This window comes from Bombyx mandarina, chromosome 20 (genome assembly GCF_030267445.1).
Source record: "Bombyx mandarina strain Sakado chromosome 20, ASM3026744v2".
NCBI classification, from domain to species: Eukaryota; Metazoa; Arthropoda; class Insecta; order Lepidoptera; family Bombycidae; genus Bombyx; species Bombyx mandarina.
In genome coordinates this window covers 9,100,157-9,122,672 of record NC_143226.1, presented here as the reverse complement: position 1 = coordinate 9,122,672, position 22,516 = coordinate 9,100,157, and the positions used below count along the sequence as shown (strand labels likewise).

General features: G+C 35.8%; 2 protein-coding genes across 8 annotated transcripts in view; both read left to right on the top strand.

Annotated features, from left to right (window-relative positions):
• Positions 1-5,471, top strand: part of dnr1 (E3 ubiquitin-protein ligase defense repressor 1) — a 33,691-nt gene extending 28,220 nt beyond the window's left edge. The window contains exons 3-6 of the mRNA XM_028185513.2: positions 3,000-3,216; positions 3,629-3,808; positions 3,895-4,040; positions 4,501-5,471. Coding sequence (XP_028041314.2) covers positions 3,000-3,216; positions 3,629-3,808; positions 3,895-4,040; positions 4,501-4,600 — 643 coding nt within the window. The 3' untranslated portion in view covers positions 4,601-5,471. The remainder of the gene's footprint in view (positions 1-2,999; positions 3,217-3,628; positions 3,809-3,894; positions 4,041-4,500) is intronic.
• A 5,716-nt stretch (positions 5,472-11,187) lies between these two features.
• Positions 11,188-22,516, top strand: part of px (MAP7 domain-containing protein plexus) — a 159,126-nt gene continuing 147,797 nt past the window's right edge. For 5 of the 7 annotated variants that reach the window (XM_089735699.1, XM_089735700.1, XM_028185502.2 and 2 more), the window contains exon 1: positions 11,207-11,520. The gene's annotated coding sequence lies outside the window, so the exon portion shown is untranslated. Of the gene's footprint in view, positions 11,521-22,516 lie in introns of all 7 variants that reach the window. The other 2 variants (XM_028185500.2, XM_028185504.2) reach the window with 2 other exon arrangements.

Genomic DNA, 22,516 nt, shown 5'->3' with positions numbered 1-22,516 from the left:
CCTTCAAACCGAAACGGTTTATTCACGTTCTTGTTTGTTTACCGTGCTTCGTATTGTTTACGTAAAATGTTAAACGCTGCGCTTGATCACGATATTGTCATAATCACATCATGATTGCAAACCATTTACAAGCAATCTGTATTATAATATGTACAAATTCAAAATCATTTATTTCAACTTAGATGTCAGTATGACACACTTGTTGAAAGTCAAAATACAAATAACAATGTTAACTCTACCATCGGTTCCAAAAAAGCCACAGTACTGAGAAGAATCGGCGAAACAAACTCAGCGGGCTTTTTTTTTTTGTTTTTTTCTCAAATATTTTCTTTTTTTTAAATAAATAAAAATATTTACAATAAAGGAAAAAACAAGTCAAAAAATACAATTAAAATAATAATAATAATAATGAAAAATGAAAAGGCCAGGAGCGAGCGCCTCATTCCCACGTAGTGCCATCTAGTAGATAATCCTTAACTTTATAATATGCCTTGTTGCACAAACGTTCCTTGACAGTTTTCTTAAATCTATGAACAGGTAGTAATTGAACGTACATTCAATAAAGCGATATATACCTTTTACACATCAACAGATCTCGGAAGCGACTATGAATTTGGCATATAGATATATTCCTTTCGCGATGTAGTCACTCATTAAGAATATTTTTGACGTAAATCGAATTTAGATTTTTCATCTACCGTCACATACGCATAACAAAAATGTTCATATTAACCACTGCTACAAAATGCTAGTTTATAGCCCAAAAGATGACTCAAGCAATTCGTGTATCTTTCGGAATAACAAATTTAACGCGAGTTAAAACGCAGGGCACGTCTAATATGTGTTTGATTTTAAATATTCATATAACAGCTTTTTTCATATGAGTAACACAAATTCTCTTTACGTGGCACAGTTTTTCTAAAAGTGCGCGATAACTAATATTTAGCATAGGCATCGTAACAGTAGTATTGCGAAATATATTTCTATGTAGTCAATTTACAACAGGAAAGCAATTTCACATAAATGCTTAATTGATTAAAATTATTAAATTGCTACATTTTTCGAACACGTGTCGAAAAGTATGTCGACCATTGTCCAGTTTTTAACGGGCATGAGATAAGTACATATTTAAATGAGGACCATGTGTGTGTTCTAAGAGGTAATACAAAAAATATATATCAAAATAAAGCCAAAAGTTTTTGCGGCATGCCCACGCACGACACACGTTTCTATCATTTTATTTATATAGATTAAAAATGAGCGTCTATTACACACAACGCAGTCACAAGATGGCCGCCATTTTAAATCCAAAAAACGATTTTTGCGACGTAATTCAGAAGCCTTTTAAAAATGCTTTGTTATATTTGAAGTTTATTCGAATGTCAATAAAATAATATGATAAATAAAGTAGGTATGCAAGTTAAATGCGCATTATAGTGTCGCATACAAGGTGGACATTATTAATTCTATACGTAAACAAGTATATTTCCTTAACTTACAATCATATAGAAAAAATTAATTCAAATATTAAATAATCAAGCTATTATAGGCTCGCAACGTGTAATTTATACGAAAATAGTTAATGATTGTGTATAGGTCATGTGTATTTGTTTGTATGTACGTACATATATGTATATTACTGCGCAGACGAGTGAAGTTTCTAACCTACCCTACAAATCAGAAGTCACGACTGCTACGCGGCAGGTAGAGGTAGGATGCTGGTGTAGGTACAGACTCGCATTACCACCATTAATAATATACAACGCTTTCTCGTTCATTTTAATTTCTGATTATGAAAGCCCCATCGAAATCTGTTCCGTATTTTACGAGCAATACAAATACAGTTGTAAATGCGTTTTGTTTTACTGTGCTTTTGAGCTTTGAAATCGAATCTAATATTATTATTATGACCTGTCTGAGTAATTAATAATGTGGATGTAACCCTAAGCAATCTGCTCACAGTCGATCTTGATTCGATTGCACTGTCCAATCCTAATTTAAAATGAGTATTCCAGCAGCTTTGATATAAAGTCAAAAATCGTATATTTCATCACACAGCGCGCCCTAACTTTATTAAAAACAAATGAAAACCTGCTAATGTAGGTACAAAAAACGTGTTTTTTCTTAAAAGTACTCCTGTGTCCTCTAGTCTTATTTTGATGTTACTTTGAAAGTGACTTTCCCAGAAATGTCAAGAACAGTACAAAGTTTCGACTCAGTCATAACATGCCAATTTCTAAATACCTAATTACCTACTACCTACTTACTGTTCCTAACTAATTTCTTAAACACTCATTCGATTGTCTAAAAGTCGACTGATTAGGGACTACCCTACTTCACCTATTATGTATATTCATGAATTAACTGAAGGTTTTTCTGTAAACTGAATAACGATAAAACTGAGCTCCATTAAATTTTCTGTATACCTATTACTGGAAAGATAAAGGTAATTCTTTGCAAACCATAATCGAGGTTAGTAAACAAGACGAATCTTTAGCGAAAAGATCTGGAACATTTTTGATACTGGTATCTTATCATTCGATGTACGATTTACTGTCTCTAGAAGAAAGAACTGCGTGCTCGGGACACGACAATAATATTTAGGCAACAATTACTTAGCAACCTTAACATAGATATTAAAACTGACGGCTAAGCACTGTCACTGGTGTTAGGACCTCTTGTGAGTCCGCACGGGTAGGTACCATCGCCCCGCCTATTTCTGCCGTGAAGCAGTAATGCGTTTCGGTTCGAAGGACGGGGCAGCCGTTGTAACTATACTTGAGACCTTAGAACTCATATCTCAATGTGGGTGGCGCATTTACGTTGTAGATGTCTGTGGTCTCCGGTAACCACTTAACACTAAGTGGGCTGTGAGCTCGTCCAGCCAACTAAGCAATAAAAAACTACCATTTAATATCTGTCCACCCTATTTTATTTTTAGTATTAGTTGAAATATTATTATTGTTTATTTAATTCGTTATTTTGTATTCTTATTTCAGCATTCCATACACCGCGATACACCGAGCCCAACCTGCTCGTCGCATCTTCCAGATGTCGTACGTGACTAGCGAAGGCAACGAGGCCACACTCCACGTGAAGATGGCCACTTCGGGACAAGCGGCGGCGCTCTACCGGGCCGTGACCGAGAAGCACGCCTTCTACTGCTGTGAAACTGTTAGAACTGACGTCACCGAACAGTTTATAAGAGATCTGAAGGTAGTTAGTTATCATTAAAATAATAATCAAATTTTTTTAAGCTATTGCATAGCTTTTATCGCGGGTTTTGAGCGCGGCGACCGAATCAAGAAATTCCGTAACGAAAATAAAACCTAACACCCCCACTCCGCCTACCATGTAGCTCGCGTTCAACACATTCACACGTTGCGCTTGTGTAGTGTTTGCGAATAAGCGCGCGGCGTGACGTCGCACTGTTTCATGTTTCTTTTATTGATTTAATATATATTTTGTAATAAAAAAAAAATTAACATTCTGCACTTCATCTTTATATTATTATTCTTTATAAGTGTGGGAAATGTCATACTCCTCTGTCCACGCAAGTTTTGGCTTCACGTATTAATGTAAAGATTTACAAAGTTGCTTAAAAAATAAATGTTAATATTTTGAACAGGGCACAATAGCGTCGATATTCAACGACTCCACGACGCTGGGCCGCCGCTACGTGTTCGACATCCGGCGCACGTGCCGCGAGGTGCACGACCGCGCGCGCCGCGCCGCACACCGCACCGCCCCGCGCGCCGCACCGCCCGCCGCGCCCCCCGCCGCGCCGCCCGCACGGGTGGGACACGAGGTATGCACGCAGGCACCTACAGACCGCCCAGATCTGCTTTCCCCTCAAATTTCTTCTAGAAATAAAAATTTACCTTGTTGTCACAGAAAACCCGTTCAAGATCGAGCAGCAGCAGTAGCAGTAGCGGCGGCGGCGGCGAGGCGCTGGCGTGTCGTGTGTGCATGGACGAGCCCATCGACTCGCTGTTCCTGCCGTGCCGACACGTGGTCTGCTGCGGACAGTGCGCTCCTAGGTAACTAAATAACTTATTACACTAAGAAGTTTGTCTAAACAATCAAAAATTACTAATTATATTAAGGTAAACTATTGACTGCTGCTTCTACAATAGCTTATGAAGTCCATTAATTTAACATAAGTTCAGCAGATATGTCAAAACTTGATGATAGCGACATCTATACGTTAATTTAGTAAATATTTAAAACATGATTAAAATCAAAAAAATATTTAATACAAGACTCTCTCCATTACATACAATCATTCATTAGTTCAGAGTGAACTTATCCGAGGAAAAGATAAAGGTAAAAATATCTCATATTTAGAGATACGAGAATTGTTTCAGTTCACATCACAGATTACTATATTGATATATTAAATTACACATTACACATTCAAAATTTGCTGAATATGACGTGTTGAAGTTGTGAAGTTTCTTGAATCGTATTTATAATTGTAATTTTGTTATTTGTTTACAGATGCAACCGCTGTCCGTTGTGCAGAGGCGAAATCGAGAAACTGATGCACATCTTCCTCCCGATGGAGTACCAAAAGAACCCCGGTCTGATCGTCAAATGAAATCTACAATTCACAATCGATCGCCGATCCTGACGAATTTGCTATTCAAAGATTGGGAGCCCGCGACGAAGCGGTCCAGAAGGCCCTTAGACATTAAATTGTGAAAACAATCGACATTTGCTTGTCAGTGTCAGTGTGACAGCCCGGTGTGACGGTGACAGGAGGGCTAACAAGTGTGTGTGCGGTCTAGTCAGAATAATGAAAAGTGCATTTTTATATGAAATAAGTATTCGTCCTTAGCCGATTGATTAATAAGAGTCAGCCGGGGTATCGCAGTCCACGCGCTCTAAGCCAGCCAGTCGGCAGTCAAACAAAATGGTCGCATTCCATGTGTTGAAATTGATTTCTAATATCGACAACGGATAACGTTATGTACTGTATGTATGACTTAGTTTTGTTTGTGTCAATGATGTTGTAGGTATGTACCTAAAGTTAAATCGGAAATAGTTTCAAAGTTCAAATTATTCTTTAAGCATTTTGTAACTCTTGTGCAGATTTTTTACATTATTGATTATCCATTGGTGTTGTACTTATTACTCATTACTTGCGTTTTTCATAAGAATATTCGTTATAAGTTTTCAAAATAAGAAAAAAAAAGTTTAATGCCTTCGTTTTAGAAGGCGAATCGTATTTCAAATAAATTGTGATTTAAAAAAAAAAGGAAATGAAAAATAAACAAAAAATATCTTTAATAATTGCATTTTTCTCTTACAGCTTTGTTATTATTGACCACTAATCGTGATCTAATTTCTTGAATTATTGTTTAATATTAAGTTGATATATTTTCTAATTTAAGTTATAACAATAGTTTATTTTGTAAGACCTATGGTCTGTAAGTGATTTAACAAAATAAAAAAATTATATAGAATTATTCACTTGTTTTCATTATTATTTGATCTTAATATTAAATTATTAATTAACAAAATTAAGAAGACTCCCAATATTATTGTGTATACTTCTAGAAATGGTACACTAATATATGAAGTATACAAGAATATAAAGTATCTGTATTATAAATTGTCAATTTAAGGGTTCCTATTCCAAAGGGCATACAGAGGGCGGACAGACAGTGTGCAGTTGGTCAAGAGATGGTAACTTAAATTGTTTCTAATATGTACCAAAAAATACTATTTACATATTCAAAACATGGTTTAAAAAAATATGGAAATAAATTTGGAGGAAACAACAAAGGGTAGGTCTTCCACTGAGAAAGCGTTCTTGCTGGGTAGACTGGTGACCTGAATGTTGTTTGTGTATAACTTTTATTAATTCAGGCTTTTATGAAAAAGATTATAATAATGATATTCTAAGATAGTTACTGCTACACAAAAAAACAGTATATTTAGAGGAATTGCAGGTCGCCTGATGAGAGTGAGCAAGAGGCCACAGGGGGCACAGAATCATCGAACAAGTCCCATCAGTTAAAAGGATTCGAATTGTATATACAAAAAATGTTTAAGGAAAAATAGTCTTTAATTACAAATATTTTTAATGAAATATGTTTGTCCTTTCGTTGTCCTTAAATATTGCCATTATGGGCTTTATTGATACAACTACTTTAGCCTATATTTTTATTTCTATACTAATATTATAAAGAGGAAAGATTTGTTTGTTTGTTTGTTTCGAATAGGCTCCGAAACTACTGGACCGATTTGAAAAATTATTTTTCCATTAGAAGCCGACATTGTCCCTGATGAACATAGGCTACTTTTTTTTAATTTTTTTTAATTTTTTTTTTTTTGTTTCATGTGTGTTTTAATGTTTCCGAAGCGAAGCGAGGGCGGGTCGCTAGTGTTATATATTTTTATTTCATTTATGACTCGAATGTCGATTTTGTTGATTTTATTGATAGCCTCGAAACACTTTTCTATTTTCAACTCAAAGTATGAAGGTAGTTACTAGAAACACTGTTATGACCAGCCTAAAATATTTAGTGAATTATCCATGGTTAAGACAAAATATATTCTTGTCGATCAATGCAGTGTATAACAAAGCCATCGGAGCTCCGTGGTTCGTGAGGAACGTTGACCTACACGACGACCTGGCCCTCGAATCAATCCGGAAATACATGAAGTCAGCGTCGGAACGGTACTTCGATAAGGCTATGCGTCATGATAATCGCCTTATTGCAGCCGCTGACTACTCCCCGAATCCTGATCACGCAGGAGCTTGTCACCGTCGACGCCCCAAGCACGTCCGTACGGATCCATCAGATCCAATAACCCTTGCATTAGACGCCTTCAGCTCTAACACTAGGACAAGGGACCCCGGTAACCGTACTCGTCAAACTCGGCAAAGAGTTCGATATGTAACATAACCTAAGCATCAGCCCGCTGAGTTTCTCGCCGGATCTTCTCAGCGGATCGCGATTCCGATCCGCTAATAGATTATTTCGAGAAGCAGCGACTCTTGAGTTGTTAGGTCTCCTTTGGAGGCGCCCGGGCAGCTGTTAGCAAATCCCACCCCTCGTAGCGGAGCCCTTGCTCGCCCACCTATCCTGGTGAATCTGGAAAGGCCTCTAGGCCATCAGTAATATCTCAAACATTAAAAAAAACGGCTTATAACATGAACATGTTTTCAAAGATATTGTACTTACCGTCCATTTGGACTTCCATAATCTGGACTTTTTGGCAGGAGCGTGTGGAGCGAAGTGGTGTGAATTGTTATATTTTATTATTATATATGTATCTACTTATTGATTTTATATCAATTCTGGTTTAAATGTGTAAGTAATATTTGTGGCTTATTAACTGTTGAGTGTTGAAGTTTGAATATGTAAGTACCTAATGGCTATGGAGGGTAGAGGCTTACCTCTAGAATCGTCTCATATGGGAGAACTTTGAAAAGGTGTCCCACTTTCAGCACTAAATAACAATTTAAAAATCCTCCAGAATGGCGCTAGCACAGGCACAGGGTATGATATGAATTGAGCAGTTGTTAACTGATTGAAGTATGCTGAGTTAGGAAATTTAATGTATTTAATGACTAGAGTAGTTACTGACAATAGTGACAATGTAATACACAAGACCTCACACGTTTACGTAGTTCAGACTAATTTCGTCAATATAACCTAAAATTATTGCTCTGGTAAAACGTGGAGACATCGATTGCACTTTCTTATCAGCTTTAAAAAAAATACTTTTTTGATTTTGTAGTGCCCACAGTTCTTTCGTCCTTTTTTATTTCTCTATCTTATGCTAATAACTTTCAGCGCCTTTTTTTAAATTTACCCGGTTGCTACTGTAGCACCACCCTTATTTAGCAGATTTTATTGGACACTTTTTACACACTGAGACCGTTCTCCTCACTGAAGTAGGAAACCTATGGAAATGAAACGTCAACAAAAAATTCGTGCCACTGTGACGTCATCTGGCCACAAAACATGGCGGTTTTAGTGCTGCCCAGAAGATTTTAATGTTAGTAGGTTTTATCGATAAACGTTCTTGGCTTATTTTATTTTGAATATTGTTGAGTATGAATGTATTTGTAGAATTTATACTTTAATAGGAAGTAAGTATATTGTTATGTGCAAAGATGATGTGATTTAGATATTATGTGAAATCTAAGACGAGTTCGTGCTTCAAATTTTCCAAGTAAACGATATGACGATTTTTAAAATTTGCTACACTGATTTTATAAAGTTGTCATTTGCCGCAAAACATAAAGATATGGCATAGTACAGTGCCATCAGCCCATTTCTAGCATGTTGAATGTTATCGTATTTTGAGTTCGTGTTTTTCTTAGAATATTACAATCTATTTTAATTGTTTTGCTGACTCTAAAGTCCGTAACACACTACCTCAGTGCACCTCAAGGAAGGTGCATCGCACTACCGCACCGCACGCAAATAAACTTATCAAGGGACCGCCTGATAAAAAAAAACACCTACAGAACATTTATTCGTTAATGAAATTACAAACGTCATTCCTTGTGACTTCCTCTCTAAAATCACTTAATTAATAAATATTTAACGAATTTACAATAGTGTTTTACTCACTGCGGAATAAAACTATTTTATTTAAATAGTTCCGAAGAGATTTTGTCGGTAGTCTTTTTCCCGAAATATCTAAACAGAATGTCTAAATATGTTTTGATGACATATTTTAAAGAGGTATTTATGAGTAGTGTCATGATGAATAGATTCCGACCGAAAAATGGTGTCCGATATTTCGGATTCAAATATATTATGTGTATAATCTGTTTCGGATGAGGGCTCCATAATGAATTTAAATATATATAGATAATAGTTTTGGGGCATCGACTTTCTTGAGATCCTATAAAATATGTTTTAATTATTATTTTTGTATGTTTTAAGCATGATAAAATAAGAAATTTTATATAAGCAATCATATTAAATCGATATCAAAGTCAATAAATAATGTACAACCCAAAACAGACGGCCGAACTGACGTGACAATGACATTTGGCGCGCTAAACATGGCGGATTTTCGGCCTCATTAGACGGAGACGGAGACATTTACGTATATTCATGTTTCATTTTATGTACGCACTGAAATACGGTTATATTGTTTTCCTGCGAGTTAAAGTGCTGAGTAAGAACGAGATAGATATATGTTTATGTGTGTGCCTTCAAAATGGGTGCTATTTATATATGCAATTGTACGTATAGAACAATATGTCGTGTCCTTACTATATAGGTCTATGGTTCTCCTTACCTCCATAGGAATGACAGGCAACACTTGTCACATGTGAAGTAATAGTTTTCCAATATTGGAATGTTTATTTAAATGTTTAAAACAGATGATTGTCTTCTCTTCAGCTATGACTAGGACTCATCTAGACACGGACAGTGCAACATCTTAGGGTTTTATAAAAATAAAATATTGTAATGGTGTAATAGTGTACAAAGTCTTTGCCATATAATTGTATTAACCATGAAGCAGGGTGTTTGATGCAGCAGGCATGAAGCAGGTACAGAATCCAGTCCTCTCAATTTTAACCATCCAACATTGAGCATCTATGAAAGTACACAAATGTGGGAAAATTAAACAAAGCCGCTGGACGTAGCTTCTCCGATTCTTCCGAAAAGTCCACTGGTAAAATTTCATAACCACCGTTTTACTGAGATTTTATTTAATTTCATCTCATCTCGTTTTATTTAATTTCATCCCTGTTGATTAAAGACTCAAAGTAATCAACTTCATCTCATTTCGCTTCATTTAATTTTTCATTTATTAACAGTATTTAACTATAAAATAAAATACTTGCTTAAAGGTTTTATTATCAGGCCAAAAAATCTTCAAAAAAGCTTTTACGTGTCACGAGATATGCGCCCTCGTTCTATCCTCCATAGATCTTGTACATTTAAATTTTACACAATTTATGTGTAATTATTTTTTTAAAGATTTTATGATTTGATATTTGCAACGAAATCTTTAAGCCCCAGTTATGTAGAATAGAATATATTTAAGTAAAACAACCTTGAAAAGACTGGCGCAACGTTTTTCTTGTCATAATTCCCTTTGGAAGCAAAGTTCAGGTTGATTTATTATTTAGATTAAAGAATAAAATGCAACAAAAAACTAGGACCCAGCAAAGCTTGCACACTTAAAGTTCCGGTGGAAACTGAGGCACATAACACAAGACTAGGCGAAAGGAATTTCTATTTTGAATCCAGTCATCTAATCGTACAGGCATAACAAAAATAATGTAGACCAAACATAACATATTATCATATATTAGGAAAAACTAATTACAAAAAAATTGTGACCAGAATAAGAAGAAGAAGAGTAAAAATTAAAAAAAAAAACAATTTACTGCAAGTGATTTGCCTGTAAAAAGATAACTGTATGTACTGATGTAGCAGGATGCGAAAAGCATCTGGCTGTAAGGGCTGACATCTTTTGCCTTTTCATATGGATAAATGAAACAAAAATTCACTTTGATTTTAAATGTTGTCATGTTATAGAATTTTATTTAGGTTAAAAGCAGCAGTGGCTTATTTAAAACAATTTTTTTCACATTCGAATGATCACAATTTTCACATATTTATAAATTAAGATCGCATATTTTTATTTCAAAGATTTCAAGCTTTGATAATTTTGATTTATTTTCTTAATAAAAATACGAATAAAAATACTTGTAAGCAATAACCGAATCATTACTCACAGTTAAAGTACATAAAAATAAAAAGTACATTAAATTATCACACAAGTATTTAATTTGTTTTTTGAATGACTGCCTTTTACAATAACTAAGTTAGACACCGTTAACCACTGACAACTATGGTAATTGTAACCGCCAGGCTTACTCTAAGTTCGTCTACTTTGTCTTATGCAATAAATATATAAAGCATATTTCTTTGATTGAAATCTATTAATAAATGTCTTGTCGCGTCCTGAATTATAGAATCTATCACTTTACTGGTTTTTTATTCGACGTGGACCTATCAATTATATTTTGTCAGAAGTGGGGCCCTTTTAATGTAACACTGAAAAAAAACATGCATTGTTTGTTTCTGAGATTTTAAGTTTTGTTTGTTAAAGGCTGCTTTTATATTCATAATAATTGCCTTTTTAAACTAAAATAATTGGACTTGGAATTTCCCGTTAAATATCTGATCAGTACTGGTAACATTACCTCCCCATCCGGGCGAACGCAAGATGGCCGCCCATTTATGTGGGCGCAAGGACAATCAGAAAAGTGTTATCCGTGTGTGATATTTCGTTTATATTTGTGATAATAACGTTAAATACAACCATTGTTCTGTGCATGTGTTTATTAAAGGTTTTTGTGCAATATTATATTAGTTAAACGTGTAAAAAAAATCATTTAGTGCAATCATCAGTTGGAATTTCATTACGAAAAAATGTTCCTTGTTGAATAGTGATTATTTATTCAGTGATACAACAGTTTGGTTCGTCATGACACTCGTTGTTGGATGATAAACGTTGTTACATGTGAGTATGTGTGTCTTGGTACCAAATTTTAGATTTTTAGGGCCAAACTTAGTGTCTTTTGTAACCTATTTGGTTTCGGTTGGTTTGTTGGCGTGGCTGGTTGTCGGAGGCGCCGGGTCACCGGTACACCAGCTGGAGGGCACATCTGCGGGTTAGTCACGGTTCTTTGAGTAGAAGAGCCTACGTACAACCGCATAGATAGACGATATCTTGTGTAATTATCGAGACTTAGCGATAGAACAGATGTTTTGCTAACATTTCCTGAAGTTGACTTTTTTGTATTACTTAAAAAAATCTTTGTTAGACCAAACATCGATTTTTGGGCCTTTGACGTAACTTTACAGCGGGAGCTGGTCAATACGTAATAAAAATATTGGACACTTTTTTGTTGTTAATTTCGTGTTTTGCGATTTTAGAAAAATAAGTTTTGTGCAAATAGCCTTTTAGTTAAAGAATGCTCTAACTATGAAACATCTCAAACTTAAAAAATAAATGTAACTAATTACTTTTCTGTTACTTAGCAATCAGCACATAAGTAGTTAAAAAAATAAACATTAATTGTATTAATTTTTAAAAATATGCTAGTGGAAATCCTAGAACATTTCAATGCTTAGAACAAAAAATATTTTTTGTTAAACAAACTAAGTGGCTATCATTAATATGATCTAACATTTAATAATTAGAAAAACTAATGTTATTATCAATCGGTATATGTATCTGTAAAGACTAAACATATTCAACAGTTTCTACAATATGAAAATAGAATCTATAATTTTGTAAAACCAAAAGATATGTTTGGTATTCAATGATAAATCTCCAAAAAGATCTAAGTTGCAATGGTACTATTGTTGATAGCATCAATGTAAATGTCTCTATCTATATTTTAGTAAATAATCAAAGTCTGCAACACAAGAATTAATTTTCTATTTGAAATGAATTGAAGTATATAACTAATTTTCAAATTAAATAAGTATTCGTTAATGGTTCAGGTGGTTTCTTTGTCTGAAAAAATCTTACACAAATACGCTATGTAAAATTTAGGATTGCCAATCTGTCAAGCACAAATGATTTAGAAGTATTTTTTTCTTGCTCTCCGTTCAGCTCTCAGTGAAAGATTTTCTCTTTGTAGAATTGTAACCTTATATCACACAATATCTCTTCTTCTCTCTTCTCTAGTACCCTCTGCTGAGGTGTAGGGCTTGAATCAAATCCTTCCATTGACATCGGTCTTGGGCAGCCTGTTCTAGCTCCTCCCACGTCGTTCCCAAGACGCCTAACTCCTACTCCACCGAAACTGGGACAGACACTTTCCAAGTCAGTCTTCTCTTAAATAGATGGGTATCGGGCTTTCTCAATATGTGACCAATCCAATGCCACTTTCGCGTAATGATCTCCTTCTCCATTGGTGATCCTCCACAGCTCTTTGTAAGTGATCGTCTCAGGCCAAAATTATCAGAAACAAAAAACATCACAAAGTGAATGCCGCATACCCAAATTGAAACTTTAGGTTGTTGTCTCAATTGTATATGAGACATTTTCGGTTTAAATTGTGTGTTTTTATTCTTTCAACGTGGAAGTCATTTGTGAACATGTTTGGACTATATATTTAAATAGAAATACTGGTAGATACCTGTGAGGTCTGGACACCAACACAGTTACATAGCTCGAGATAAATACACGAAGCATTATCCAATCGTTAGACCACAATGGCTTAATAGAATATATGAATTAACTTATGAAATATTTTGTCATAAAAGCAACTTTTGAAGATAGAATTTTAATCTTACCTTATTCCCCTACTAACGCATGTTGAGCTTTATTTACTTATTTAAAATAGCTTTACAAAAAATAGCTAGAAACAAATAATATAAGTTTGTATAAGTACTGATTTCTTTTGATAAAACATCATCTGGTAGTAGGGGTAATTTGCCGAAAAACACAATTTCAAAGTTAGAACTTTAAAGAATTACAATACCTCTGATCAGAATTCGTCGAATGAATCCATATTAACATACAAAGTTTTTTCGATCCACCTGGTGTTAAGTGGCTATGGGAGCCTATAGACATTAACAATTTAAATGCCACTACCCACCTTTAGACATGATTTTATTTTTTATTTTTTATTGCTTAGATGGGTGGACAAGCTCACAGCCCACATGGTGTTAAGTGGTTACCGGAGCCCATAGACATCTACAACGCAAATGCACCATCCACCTTGAGATATAAGTTGAAAGGTGTCAGTATAGTTACAACGGCTGCCCGCCCTTCAAACCAAACGCATTGCTGCTTCACGGCAGAAACAGGTAGGGTGGCGGTACCTACCCGTGCGGACTCACAAAAGATCCTACCACCGGTTCTAAGTCTCAGTTTTACAGTACAACGACTGCCCTATCCTTCAACCGAAACGCATTACTGCTTCACGGCATAAAACGCAGACTGATGTTATCCACCCACGTACGGGTTCACGACACACCTCTATGCTCTATTGCCACGGATGCTCTATTCCAAAATAAGTGTAAATTTGTGTATCTGCGTTCTATAGGTTGCAAAGTTCTCCCATTTAAAGATTATACTTTAATTAATAGTAAATAAATTAGTTACGACGTCTGTTATCAAATATATAAAGACTATAGATATCATACATTCATGACGGTACTGCCACTAAAGCATCAGTGTGAAAGAAAGATGACGTACTGTTCCCACTAAGCACTACACACTTCATATTATTTAAACAAGTTATCTTTACAAATTATTCTCACCTTTATTAAAAGGTGAAAATGATAAACATTTTACGACTAATGTAGATACTATTTGAATGCAACGATTGAAATTTTCGCGTAATTAATGTATATAATGAAGCAGGGACATCCTATATTAAAATGAAACTCGTCTTGAATACGATCTTGTCATAGTTCGGTAGATACAGCTCATTCTAGTAAGTTTCATGGTCTCTGTCAACGGGAGAGTTCGAAGAGGATGAGTGATCCGTTTAGTTTCCGGCATTTTGGGGGGCTTGCAAAATGTTGACTCGGTCCCTTCCGGCGGGTATGGGACTGCGCTGTCGTACAATATGCACCCGAACTTATCTATTAGCTCCCGAACGCTTCTAAATCAGATTCTCTGTGTAATAAATTGGGTTTTGTAATAAACATTATTGTTTACACTGTTTCGACTGTACTCAGACGCTTGTGTTTTAGCCGTCAGTTATGTATTATGTAAACATGTTTTAGTGCCTAATGGACTGTAATTTAGTCATCGGTTGTACAGTGTGTTGAATGCGTGTTTAGGTTGCGAATGTATTATTTCTGATTAATGTGAGGAATCTCTTGATATAGAATTTGTTGCTGCCAGGGCTTGATAATAAATATCAAGTATAGCTGACCCGGCATACTTCGTAGTGTCTCAATCGACAAATAAAAGAACTGAACTTTTGTATAAAATAAACTTAAAACAAACAAAAGGAATCCGTCCGACGGGGGACATATCAAAGGAAAAACAAAATTTTCATATTTATTTAATTCCGAGAATTTTCATATTTATTTACCTTTTAAACTAATTTAAGCCTTCTCTGGACTTCCACAAATAATTCAAGACCAAAATTAGCCAAATCGGTCCAGCCGTTCTCGAGTTTTAGTGAGACTAACGAACAGCAATTCATTTTTATATATATAGATACCTTGACAAATATCGATTTATAATTATTATGACAGTGGTTGTGGAGTGATCGATGATGATTTTTTATATTTTGGCGTATTGAGTGAAAGAGCGCACAGCCCACCTGAGTCCGTAAACATTACGTAGATTCCGCCATCCACCCTGATATCTGAGATTGAAGTCTCAATGGTATTATGTAACGACTCCTTCTTCGCCGGTGGCCGTATCTACCCTCACAGTTTCATAATGTATGTCTACCAGGAGCAAAATTAATTTCATTCGTCTTAAAATTATTTCAATTGACCGAGACTTACTTAAGCAATTAGTGAAAACAAAAATGATTCCAATCATAAAAACTTAAAAACGAATACAAAACTAATACATACAATATATGAATAACTATTCGATATTTTTTTTATAAAAATCGAATTTTGTCGTATTCTGTTGACTGAAAAGAAAACCATTTTTGTTTTACTCGATAGCTCACGTTGTTTCAGCCGGTCATCGTTCTCGTCGAACCCGTCGCTTGCGATGAAGGGCTGGGCGAGTAAATTAACCCACAGAGACAGCCCACTGAGTTTCTCGCCGGATCTTCTCAGTGGGTCGCGTTTCCGATCCGGTGGTAGATTCTGCGAAGCACTGCTCTTACTAGGGTTCGTGTTAGCAACGCCGTCAGGTTTGAGCCCCGTGAGATCACCTATTAGTTAAGGTTACGCTGAAATAGCCTCTCAAGGCTCTCGGCTAGGTAGGAAAAAAAACTCGATATTTTTTTTATAAAAATCGAATTTTGTTAAATTTTGTTTATTGAAAAAAAAAAAACATTTTTGTTTTACCCGATAGCCTACGTTGTTTCAAAAAGTGGCCTGTTGATGTTCATTAAATCGTTTTATGGTTTGTTAAACGTATGGAATCGTGTTCACTGCGGTTGAGCTACATTCGTGCGAAAACAATATTATATTATTATTTCGTTTCTCCCGCTGCAAATCGGCAACTGAATGTTTGCAACAAGCTTCATATACAACACGCTCACGATTGTTCCTGATAGAAGGTAAAATATAAATGAAGATAAATTGTTTTTGCAACAATCAAAGAAGATGCAACTAGTCTTTATATTGTTGTCGATTGTAATATAAACTACATAATGTATTATTGCTATTGCTATTTTTATTTTATTTTATTGCTTAGCTGGGTGGACGAGCTCACAGCCCACTTGTTCTCAAGTTTTTATTGGAGCCCATAGACATCTACAACGTAAATGCGCCACCCACCTCGAGATATAAGTTCTAAGGTCTCAAGTATAGTTACAACGGGTGCCCTACCCTTCAAACCGAAACGCATTACTGCTTCACGGCTGAAATAGGTAAAGTAGTGGTTGGTAACTACCCGTGCGGACTCACAAGAGGTCCTACCACCAGTAATTACGCAAATTATAATTTTGCTGGTTTGATTTTTATTATACGATGTTTTATTCCTTCACCGTGGAAGTCAATCGTGAACATTTGTTGATATACGTACCTAGTATTTCATTAGAAAAATTGGTACCCGCCTGGGATTTTCTCATTCGTTTTTAAATGTGCCGCCGACACTCCCTGCAGTGCTAGTAAGGCGGTCGTTAAAGCTTGAGGTTCGAACCCCGTGAGCTCACCTACTAGTTAACGTTACGCTGATATAGTCTCTCAAGGCTCTCAGCTTAGGTAGGACAAAAAAAAAGGTCGCTAAAAGAGGATTTCGATCAATGTAGATGGATCGCCCGCCGTCTACCTCGTCAACAGGTTAAATATTCACAGTTGTAAGGTCTTCCTCCCTACGCCGAGAGAAAATAGATTTTTAGTCCTTGAGCCAACTAATTCTAAATCTCTTGGCCATGACAAACTTTCAAGATTTACTAGTCGTGATTGGCGAACGTGGTTGCGTCTCGTCTGATGTCGGGCGTACTCTCGTCACGAAATGTCGTGTCGGGAATATATTATTATTTTTAAACGTGTTGTCTTTTATTCTAAAATAGATTAAATTGCAATGTTAGGAGCAATGGGTTTCAGTATTTTAATGTACAAAGGGAAGATCTTGCAGAGGACGATGCTTTTTTTTTTGGAGACTGTAATCGTAGCTGCGACTGGTCTATGTTATATTTTTTCGCCTTGATTGTGAATACTGCCATCTTTTTTGATATATTAGGTCTCAGTTGCTTTCTGTAACGACTATATCTTATATAACTTTTCAGTGGGTCGCGTTTCCGACCGGTGGTAAACTCTGCGAAGCACCGTTCTTGGTAGGGCCATTGTTAGCAACACCTCCTGGTTTGAGCCCCGAGAGCTCACCTACGTAGGGTAACGCTGATGCAGCCTCTCAAAGCTATCAGTATAGATAGGAAAAAAAATATTAAACATCGTAAAATTAATTGCAATATAATAAGTAAGTACGTTAAAATATGCACAACTACCCTCAGGTTTTGCAAAACTACCCTCAACTGAATGTTTGCAGTTATGGTAAATACGATACATTTTCATTTCTCATTGTATCTTATCAAAAAGCATTTCCGCACAGATACTAGCTAACGATAATTATATATTATTGAGGCATACGCGCAATGTCGCGCCTATAATGAACCAATGAAGAATTTAAAATACGCCAGTACTTTTATTGTTTTTGATCTCTTGCTTTGAGTATGTTTAATGTTGAAGGGTTGATTGAAAATACACGTTATGGCGTACAAAGAGAGGCATGCGTTTTTGATAACCGTGATAAGAGACAAGATCGATGTGTTTGTAGATCAATGGAGGAATGGTTGGTCGAATGATTTAGTTAACTTGAAAGTAAGGCACGCGGTTCGTGTCTTGCTGAATATTGTGGACCAACTGGCAGGCAAGATATTGTTCGTGAATACATGCCATGGGATCCAACGATCGGATCGCTTGACAATGGAGCTGAGATCATACATACTGCCTTGTTACCTATAATGGAATAAAGTCACCTCAACGGTGTTTTTCAAACGCTATGAAATGGTTTTTATCAAATGAGGTTTCTCTGGCATACCGATGTCTATCAGCGAAAGTGACTACTTACCATCGGGTAAGTCGTAAGTCTGCTTAGAACAATAATAAAAATAGTGACATGATTCTGACTAAGGTTTGTGGGCTTCAAATGTGTCCATGTCCTTTAAATACTTTTCCCTTTTCAAAAGTCAAGGAGATCAATGAATATTTATTAGTGTTAATATTTTCTATATTACTGCGATCAAAAAATAAAATTACACTGTAATTATATTGTATTTACCTTATATAATAGAAATTACACATTTATTGTTTGCAATTCGACTAACATGGTTATTAAGTTAGACAATTCTCTTTGACAAAAGGAACAAACATCTCGATAAGCATGTAAACGCAAAAACATTGCCTTAACCTTTAATACAGTATTTTACAGTATTTGATTTATAATATTTTTGTCAATTGGTTAAGGAGAGTTGACATGCTCGATTGACCTCATAAAATAAATGATAAGATTTCATAGCGTAATAGATTCCTCGTAATTACATCAAAAGTAATAATTGTAATTAACCTTTGAGGGTAACCATCATTTTCAATTCTAAAAGGGTGTGTAGCAAAGCAACGGGCTTAAAATTCATTATTAAACTTAATGGTGTATAAAGTCCGAGCCGTAAACTTGTTTCTGCTAAATTTGGCTCAATTCTTTTTCGAAAAGATCTGTAAGTAACGTTGTTAGAGTTTTCCTTCAGTCCGCAGTTAAAAAGATTACGTCAACATAACGAGAAAAAATATGTCGGTTTATGAACTTATCGATTTTTCATCTTTCAGCTTCCGTAGATTTTTGTTCTTTCCGTCTGGAACAGACAAGACAGTACTATCAACTTATGAGAGCATAGAACATACCCTATCACCATTTTAAATAATTCCATCTTCCTACGTAAGCTAATAAAGAATAAGAGAAAATTAGGCTCGAACAACAAGTAGTACAATCCATTTTATGCTTATTCCATGTATTCCGTGGGCACCTGCGTATAAAAAACACCTGGCTTTCTTGCCCCATCCGGAGTAGCTTTCACAGGCTACGGTTTTTGTTTCTTTCTAGAAATCTTATAAGTCGTATCTGATGACGTTCGTGTACACGTTTTCGTACGCATTTTAGAAAGCATATTCAATGATAGGTTTTGATTTTGGTCTGGTGGAATCGTGGATAGTATACTATACCACAGGTCGATACTGAGCACATGTAAAGTAGTAGTAGTGTTTTAGTAGAACCAGTACTTACACACAGACTTACACTCTGGCCACAAATAAGTTTTGGGTTCGAAAATCCTATCTTCTGAATAATAAAATCGGACTAACGTATCACGTAGGGCCAATTATCTTCTGGCTTGAAAACTGAAAAGGAAATTGATGAAACGAATCCAATCTTGAACGTGCGACGGCACGAGAGGTATACACGTGAAGCCGCTAAGTCTGCTATTTTATTTGCGTCGATGGGCTGACTGCTCTGAAGTTAGGATATTACAGGAGTCCACACACGCCACCGATTGAATGATCCTGTTCACTTTGAGGTACTGGTAAATTTGCATTGGAATGCAGCTTTTTTTTTTTTTTTATTGCTTAGATGGGTGGACGAGCTCACAGCCCACCTGGTGTTAAGAGGTTACTGGAGCCCATATACATCTACAACGTAAATGCGCCACTCATCTTGAGATCTAAGATCTAAGGTCTCAAGTATAGTTACAACGGCTGCCCCACCCTTCAAACCGAAACGCATTACTGCTTCACTGCAGAAATAGGCAGGGTGGTGGTACCTACCGGCGCAGACTCACAAGAGGTCCTACCACCAGTAAAAGTGTGCGCATTTGTAATCTCTATCAAACATCGGCAGTCGGGAACGTAAATGCTTAATAATTTGCGTCCACGTTTGCCATTGCCAGTATCGTTATACGGTTTAATACAACGAATGGATCGATTCATCAAATGTTGACACTGACGGATTAACGCTAAAATCCTACGCAATGCGAGCGGCCATGGAACCAGCGATGCCAGTTAAATTAGATTAAAAATGTATTCGGACCGGTCTTTTTATAACTCAACAATCGTCATCGACTGTTATATAATTGTTCAGTAGTGAACCTCCTATATAACACATGCAAGTTTGTTTAATTAATTCCCTAGCCCTTCCGTTGACAATATGCATGGGCGATGATTACGTTTAGGCTTGTAGGTATACAAGTTAGGGATGCGATTACTTTAGTACACGTCATAGTTAAGCTTTAGTCATGCGATCCGAAGTGTCGTCAGACAGAAATAGCGGTGTAATAAATGTTGTTTTATTTTAATAAACGGCGAATAAACATCACACATTACTTACATAAAAAATTAAACAAATTAATTAAAACTAGAGGTCCCGCAGTAGTCGAAATTCGACTATAATTAATTGGAATTGTAAGTTTGTACATGATTGTATTTTATACTTCTATAATCACAAATTTCGCCAAGACTACACTATAAAAAATATTAACAAAGACAAACAATATTTAATCTATTCTCAATTTGACAACAGACGTCAAGAACAAAAGTTTGACAATAAATAGTATGCATGCGTGTGTGCGTCAAATACATGGTATGTAGTGTGCGGAATGTTTTCTTTATTGATTTAATGTATCTTATATGCATTATTTAAAAAAAATATTAGCATTGTGCACTTCTTCTCTATATTCTCTATAAGTGTGGAAAATTTCATACTCCTCCGTCCGCGCAATTTTCGTAAAAAGGGATACAAAGTTTTTGCTTCACGTATTAATATATAGATATTCAAACTTAAATATGCCTATTATGTCTACTTTTGTGCACACTAATCTCCATAATAACTGAACCATCTTAAAAGCTGTGTCCAGCAATTGCAACTTGAATGCTAAATTCATGTTTGACGTTAAAATTCGAGTGAATCAATTTCTTACAAATAACAAAAAAACAAACTTAATTTTAAATCGTTTACGAAATAGCGGAATCTCCCGCTTGTTTTCCTTAAATCGCTGTTCTCTCGGCCCAACTTTATCGTAGTGATGTTACAAAGTATCGCCGGTAACAAGTTTAAAAAATATATATATCGCTGAACCGTTTTTCCATTCATGTGTCTATTGATAAAATGATTTATGAATCAATTTTATTGTGTGTGCGTCGTCCGTGCAGCATGCGATGATTGCGTGCCAAATCATTTTTAACTGAACTTTTAACCTTCTCCTTAAGCGATTGAAAAGTTACAGGCTATCGAATAATACTAATAGGCGCATAATTTTATTATTCCTTCTTTAGTCACTCTGTACACTTCATGAAAGAGATTATAAATACTAATGATCACGCCAAACATATTTACAGGCCACCTCTTCGATTAAATGTGTACTAAGTATCAAATTTGATTATCACACGTGATTAGCGTGTAACACGCCCACACGTCACGTATCAATACATCACGTAGGTACGTAGAATGTATTGCGTAACGTCGCTCTTTATAAAATACTTTATGAATACACGTATTATTTCAAGATGTTTACCCGCGTTGTTGTGTTGGTATCGATTTTGTGATTGACGTGTTGCTGTATAGGACAGCGGGCTCGGAAATTCTTATAATACAGTGTGCTTAGTGCGAGTTTTTTAACGTTCTCGATAGCGTAAAAGTTAACATAATTTTGTATGCATTTGGAACAGCGTCCCTAACGGCAAACGTAGGCAAACGATCCCATTCCATAAAAATATGAGTTAACTTTTACGCTATCGACAACGTTAAAAAACTCGCACTAAGCACACTGATCGAAACGTAAAGCTTCGTTATTGTTTTGCTGTAGACGGGCAAATTACCTCATGGTGCTTACCAGAACCCATGGACATTACGTGATTCTCGCAACCATTGAATACCTACTATTTTTAATTCTATTAGTATTAAACTTAGTTCTGACGTTCAAATGCTAGACAGAAATAGACTATATGGTTGTTATAAGTTATTTATTACACAAATCAGTCAAACATGGTCGGATCGATTCAAAATGATGCTCCATTTTGAATTTACTATTTGAAGTAGTTGATTGAATTTTAACTGGTGATAGGGAGTCGGCACGGGTAGGTACCACCGCCCTACCTATTTCTGCCGTGAAGCAGTAATGCGTTTCGGTTTGAAGGATGGGGTAGCCGTTGTAACTATACTTGAGACCTTAGAAGTTATATCTCAAGGTGGGTGGCGCATTTACGTCGTAGATGTCTATGGGCTCCAGTAACCGCTCACCAACAGGTGGGCTGTGAGCCCGTCCAACCATCTCAGCAATAAAAAATAAAATAAAAATATAATCATTTGA